At 39.1% G+C, this 7,204-nt stretch overlaps 1 protein-coding gene across 1 annotated transcript; it reads left to right on the top strand.

Moving 5' to 3' along the window:
* Nucleotides 1–708: 708 nt before the first annotated feature.
* On the top strand, nucleotides 709–3,363 carry LOC306868970 (frizzled-2-like). Its single transcript, XM_079415472.1, has one exon. It carries the CDS (start codon nucleotides 903–905, stop codon nucleotides 2,553–2,555), a length of 1,653 nt encoding a protein of 550 aa, XP_079271598.1. The 5' UTR covers nucleotides 709–902; the 3' UTR covers nucleotides 2,556–3,363.
* The last annotated feature ends 3,841 nt before the right edge of the window (nucleotides 3,364–7,204 follow it).

Here is a 7,204-nt window from a genome sequence, read left to right as displayed (position 1 = left end):
CTGAGTTACAAGTAAAGATTTTTCCAATAGTTATTAATTTCTCTCTCGCTCTGCTTTTAACATTTTCTTTCTTAATTAGCCTTGTCTTCTATCATGTCCTGTCAATTCATACTGAACAGCTGCCACTACTACAATCTTATAAATAAAAGCTTCATGCATTCTTATCCTTAATATATCACTATTATCAGTATTACTAACCTATTAGATTTTAAAATACTTTTGATATAAAAAATCTGATATATTTTAATTTAAAACACAAAAAAGAAATATGTTACTAACAACCCATAACCACAAGATGTCACCACTATCCATCTCATAGATAGATAGATAGATAGATAGATAGATAGATAGATAGATAGATAGATAGATAGATAGATAGATAGATAGATAGATAGATAGATAGATAGATAGATAGATAGATAGAAGTTATTTTGTATAAGACGTGTTTTGTTTTTCAGAAAAGAGAATTTCCAAATTCACGTTCCCTCATTCTTCCATAACTTCTCACCCAAATAATTTTTTTTTAATGCTCTATGTTTTCAGATGACTGATGGCATATGGTGTTGATGTGGGTCTTGAGCGATTCAATTGGTCTGAAGACCTTGTAATGGGGGTTTAGGGTAGATAAATCTGTTTCAAGACCCCCGAAATCCCTCCTCCTTCTCATGCTCCCTTCAAAGTCAGCGAGAGGCAGCCCAGGGGGAACTTGAAACAGTCTGACGGACAAAGGGGGAAAAGTCATGCAGTCGCTCCTGCGCTCAACAGATATTCCTCACAAAGTATGCGATTTACACTAGCTCGCGAGACTTTTTGTTTTCGATTAGCGAATAAGATGTCGCCAAAAGCGTAGTTTGTGGACTCCCGTTGTGTTCAGTGAAAGTTAGGCGGAACTTTCCGGGACAATGCAGGCGAGTGGAAGTTTGTGTCTGTTTTTGGCACTGATGTTGCCGTGCTGTTCCGTGGCGTCTGGACAGTATCACGGAGATAGTGGGATAGCCGTTCCCGAACACGGCTTCTGTCAGCCCATAACCATCCCCTTGTGCACGGACATCGCTTACAACCAAACCATAATGCCAAATCTGGTCGGACACTACAACCAAGAGGATGCTGGGCTGGAGGTCCACCAGTTTTACCCGCTGGTCAAGGTACAGTGCTCTCCTGAACTCAAGTTCTTCCTGTGCTCCATGTATGCGCCAGTGTGCACGGTTTTGGAGAAAGCCATCCCACCATGCCGCTCCATTTGCGAGAGGGCAAAGCACGGCTGCGAGGCCCTCATGAACAAGTTTGGCTTCCAGTGGCCAGAGCGGCTGAGATGTGAACATTTCCCAGTGCTGGGAGACGGACACATCTGTGTGGGCCAGAACGACTCCGTGGCTACAGTGTCGCCCGTTCACATGCCCGTTCCAGGAACGCCCGGCGTTCCGCTGTACTCCTCGCCGGACAAGCCCTTCCGCTGCCCGTCAGTGCTCAAAGTGCCTTCCTACCTCAGTTATAAGTTCCTGGGCGAGCTGGATTGCGGCGCTCCATGCGAGTCCTCCAGAACACATGGGGCTTATATGTTCTTCACGGACCAGGAGATTGAATTTGCACGGATTTGGATCCTCATCTGGTCCTCTCTCTGCTGTGCATCCACGTTTTTCACCGTAACCACGTATTTAGTGGACATGCAGCGTTTTAAATACCCAGAACGTCCTATTATTTTCTTGTCCGGCTGCTATACCATGGTTTCCATTGCATATATCGCTGGTTACTTTCTTGGGGACAAAGTCGTGTGTAACGAGAGCTTTTTTCCCGACAGCTATAAAACCATCGTTCAAGGTACGAAGAAAGAAGGGTGTACGATTCTGTTCATGATGCTGTATTTCTTCAGTATGGCGTCTTCGATTTGGTGGGTCATCCTGTCTCTCACTTGGTTCCTGGCAGCTGGTATGAAATGGGGCCATGAGGCTATTGAAGCCAATTCCCAGTACTTTCACCTGGCCGCCTGGGCCGTTCCAGCTGTAAAGACTATTAGCATTCTGGCCATGGGGCAAATCGATGGAGACGTGTTAAGTGGCGTCTGCTTTGTGGGTCTGAACAATCTGGATCCCTTAAGGGGCTTCGTGTTGGCCCCTCTCTTCATCTACCTCTTCATTGGCACCTCGTTCCTGCTGGCCGGCTTCGTGTCCCTGTTTCGTATCCGCACCATCATGAAGCATGACGGAACCAAGACCGAGAAGCTGGAGCGCCTGATGGTCCGCATAGGTGTGTTTTCGGTTCTCTACACCGTCCCGGCCACTATCGTCATTGCTTGCTTTTTTTACGAGCAGGCCTTCAGGCAACACTGGGAGAAGAGCTGGATCAGTACAAACTGTAAGAGCCTGGCCATCCCGTGCCCCATGCAACCCGCTCCTCACATGACCCCTGACTTCACCGTATTCATGATCAAGTACCTCATGACTCTCATTGTAGGGATCACTTCCGGATTCTGGATCTGGTCGGGGAAGACGCTGCACTCTTGGAGGAAGTTCTACACGCGTTTGACCAGTGGCGGGCAAGGGGAGACCACTGTTTGAAATGGGAAATCGGGGTCCACATTTCCATGCAATAATGATTTTAGAACTACAAAAACATATTAAAGTGCCTTTGATTGTCAGTATTTTGAAATAAGTTACACATATTTTTAGACTGGCAGAGACTTTCAAGTGGAAAGAGAAATGGGACGTAAACCACTTGACTTCCCCAAGCAAGCATGGCCAATTTGATACCAAGTGCAGAAATGTTTTCCTCCCCCATTCTGTTGCCCCCCTGATTTTTTCTCATAAGCTGCTGGCCATAAAAACTCAACTTGGAAAGTGAGATACCAGCTGGGAATTCAACAAACGACAGAGCAATGAGAGCCATGGGGGGAGAAGAGCTGGAAAACTTGCTGTCTAATATACGGCAGGCAGTTGTGTTAAATGTAATTAAAACATTGTACATAATATTTGTAAAAATCTGTATTTGAACATTATTATATATATATGTATTTAAGCAAGTCTGCATTTTTTGTGTTTCCAAATTTGGTACTCTGTAATATCTCAAATTTGTAGGCACTAGTCTCTCTTTCATATCTTCTATACTCATGTTTGCTCTGTTTTGAAATTAAACTTGTTGTAAATAATACTCCTATTCTTTTTCAACTTTATTAAGTTCAGAAATGAAAGCAAAACCGTTTCCATAATATTTGTTGTGGATTTTAAGGAGTAGTTCACCTAAAAATAAATATTCTGTCATTTGCTTACCCTCATGTTGTTTCAAAACAGTACGTTTTTTTCTTATGTGGAAGAAAAAAAATAATATTTTGTAGAAAAAAATGTTTTGTCCTTAAAATGAAAGCCAGTGAAGTCTAATGTTGTTTTTGATATTCATTGTATGGACTAAAAAAATTAGTTTTTCAAAATGTCTCTTTTTGTGTGTGTTCCACAGAATGAAAGTCTTAGGTGTGGAACAACACGAGGGAGAGTAAATGATAACACAATTTTCATTTTTGGATTAATTGTTTTAGCATAAAAGCAACTGCAATAATTCACTGTTATTCAAATATGTAATCCATATATCTGTAATTGACTGTTCTTCATATTTCTACCAGATCTTAGGACTCTTTTTTTCACAAACACTACCCTAAATTCAGAGTTTGGAATGGCTGTATGTGAGTCAGAGAGAGAGTGTGCTGCATTTTTTTCTTTTTTCTTTCTTTCTTTTGATTGTAGTGTGAAACAGGCAGCCGTTGAGGAGCAAATGGTTCTCGCATGGTCCTGAGAGCTGAGGCATGCAGGGGAAAAATGGAAAGCACATGATGAAATGATTTTGTGTGTGTGTGTGTGTGTGTGTGTTTGTGCACGCGCATGCATCACAAACCAGCCTGCTTTACTGAAATGGTGGAGTGTAGTCTGTTAGTGATCAATACAAAACTTTTCTAAGCTGCAGGTTTTTACTCCACTAACTTTGTCTGAATCCATATAAGGCTGATTGATTTTCATGTCTGCTTTGCTTTGGCCTGTGAGTGTATGTTTGTGAGCTCAGGTTTCTAATCTAATGCATGCCCCTGGGCAGCCAATTTCATGCTCTGCACCTCATACAATGTTTGCGTTCTCCCTTTACGCCAAATCTTGCTCATTTAACATGCACCACTTTCAGTGCGTGTACTTCATACCCCGTTTTTATTTTCACCACTTTATGTCACCTGTAATTTATTCATAAAAATGTCAAAGAGCTAAGATTTTATGTTTAACATTTAGGTCAACGTATTGGGGAAAGTGTATATAAAATGTTGCTAAAATGTTTAATGCTTATTAGAGAGGTTTGTTATGCTCACCAAAGCTGCATTTATTTGATCAAAAATTACAGTATAATTTAATATTGTGAAATATAATTTAAAATATCTGTTTTCTATTTGAAAATATTTGACAGTGTATTCCTGTAATGGCAGCCATTACTCCAGTCTTCAGTGTCACATGATCCTTCAGAAAATAATATGCTAACTGGTGCTCAAGAAATATTTATTATGCTCCTTAATATTTTTCTGGATTCTTTAATGTACAGAATGTTCAAAAGAACAGCATTTATTGCCTATCGAAATATTTTGTAACATTATAAATGTCTTTACTTTAGATTTATTTAATACATCCTAGACCTAGTTGAATAAAAGTATTAATTTATTTTCAAAGAGGAAAAAAATAACTAAAATGCTGTTTCAAATAAATGCAGTTTCACATCAACAAGCTTTATAGTCATGTTCTCAGCAGATGCTTGCTTACTAAAGCAACTAAGTATAACTTATAAATCACATGGGCTGAGAAGGCACAAGTAATGCTATGCTTAAGCCTATAAATCCAATAAGAATCCCAAAATAACTGCAAATACATTGTCCTCTTTCTACATTATCGTCTAATCATGCGTTCTGAATGAATAAATAGCCATTATGGTACTGTATAAGTCCACGCTCAGGACATTTATAATGCTGGTGGCGGAGGTGATTTTTCCTTTTCTGTATTTTTATATGTTTGTGTATTCAAACAAGCATTTAGCTAGCTTTTTTCACAATCATTTGGTGTCTGCAACAAAATGTACTTTACATCAGTGATTCTCAGCTGGTTTTGCATCAAAACCCAGACTTTACAATAGACATCAAATGGCAACCAAACCGAAATTGTTTAATGTATAAGAGTAACAAAATTGTCCTAAAAATCTAACTTTGACATTTATTTATATCACCCCTGAAATGCAGCTAACAATTCACTGCACAAAACACAATGTAGTCAGCATAAACCTTGTTTAGTCACAGCCCACCAGCTGAGAACCGCTGCTTCTCCATTACATCTGTTAAATACACACATCCTGGTAGCCGAGCTGATGGAGGACACAGATACCTCAAATAGTACGATGGCGAGCTAGAAAGCCTGTGTGTTAATGGAAAATGTTGTGTGTAGGTATGTGTGTTTATGAGTGTTAACAGTAAAATGATATGTCCTCTCCTACAGATAATCTTGAGCATGTAGTCAAACGCAAATGCTCATACGGCGCACACACACTTGCAACGCTGGAATCCCCCGAAAGATATAGAGCAGTAATTCCACTACCCTGGAGATGATGTCATGACACAGATGAAGGGAAATGAAAGTAGATCCACCCTAAAATCTCAAGAAGTACAGAAACGTTTTTTTTTTTACAAGTAAAAATATCAAAGATAGGAAAAATATAAATGTACTTACTGATTGCTTTAACTTCATTTACATGGTGAAAGAATATATTTTAAATTAAGTTAATATTCCTTAGCTCATTGCACTTTAAAAAGTAACATGCAATTGTTGCCTTAAAAAGTGAAAGTGAAGTGACATGTGGCCAAGTATGGTGACCCATACTTGGAATTTGTGCTCTGCATTTAACTCATCCAAGTGGACACACACAGCAGTGAACACACACACACACACACCGTGAACATACACCCGGAGCAGTGGACAGCCATATTGCTGCAGCGCCCGGGAAGCAGTTGGGGGTTCAATGCCTTGCTCAAGGGTCTCAATCGTGGTATTGAGGGTGGAAGAGAGCGCTGGTTATTCACTCCCCCCACCTACAATCCCTGCCGGACCTGAGACTAACCTTCGGGTTACAAGTCCGACTCTTTAACTTTTAGGCCTCAACTGCCCAAAAACTGTTTTTAAAAAAATGTAAATGTTGTCATCATTTATTCACCCTCGGGTTATTCCAAACCTGAATGAGTTTCTTTTTTCTGATGAACACAAAATAAGATATTTTGAAGAATATGGATAACCAAACATGATGGTCCACATTGACTTCCATAGTTTGGGAAAAAAATTCTATTGAAGTCAGTGGAGACCATCAATTATATACACAAAATATCTTCTTGTGTTCAACAGAAAAAAATAAACACAACTTGAAGGTGAGTAAATAATTACAGGATTTTCATTTTTGGGTGAACTGACCATTTAAATGGCCATTTGTATGCTTTGTTTTGGTATAAATTGATGTATTTTGTTTTGGTATAAATTGATGTATTTAGGTTGATTTAGTGATGCCAAATATTTCTTTGATTTCAATCATTTAGATGTTACCTTTTTTGTAGGTAATCTTTTTTCAGTGTAGCATGTTGTTTTGAAGCACAAACTTTTGTTAGAATTTTGCTTAACAGGGAAAAAAACAACTTGCCAGTGAATTAAAAAAACATAAAAAAGTAAACTATTTATAATCTTACCCTAAAAAATACATTAGAGAAAAAATGTAACGTTAATGCTTTTCCTCTTAAATTTGATTAGTATATATATATATATCTTTCATTGAAGAGTAAGAACATGCAATGCTGAAAACTCACCTCAATAAAACTTTTAGACTCCTCTAAATCATACAGATTTTTTTTTTTTTTTTGCTGACTTCTCAGAAAATCTCAGAGATAGTTGTTATACTGTTGACAGCTCAGCCATGCTTTCAAATCTGTGCAGAAGGTATTCATGTCTCTCTAAAGATACAGAGCTGCAGAGTCTGTCATCACTTTCATTCTTCTTGTGGCAGATGCCTTGACCCCTCAGGGGAGACGAGAGAGATGTAGGTTAGATGGAGTAGATGTACCAGATTAGTTGGTGATATAAGTGTGTCTTATGACACTGGACACAGATGATATAAATGGTGATGTGTTGGTGTGGATAGAGAATAATGAATCCTTGTGTGT

This window comes from Barbus barbus, assembly GCF_936440315.1.
Source record: "Barbus barbus genome assembly, chromosome: 4".
Taxonomy (NCBI): domain Eukaryota; kingdom Metazoa; phylum Chordata; class Actinopteri; order Cypriniformes; family Cyprinidae; genus Barbus; species Barbus barbus.
Note: the sequence above shows the minus strand (reverse complement) of the source record. Positions and strands in the feature narration are given on the sequence as shown.

Excerpts from the sequence above, each read along its gene's own strand:
- LOC306868970 (XM_079415472.1), top strand. The coding sequence starts at position 903 with ATGCAGGCGAGTGGAAGTTTGTGTCTGTTTTTGGCACTGATGTTGCCG.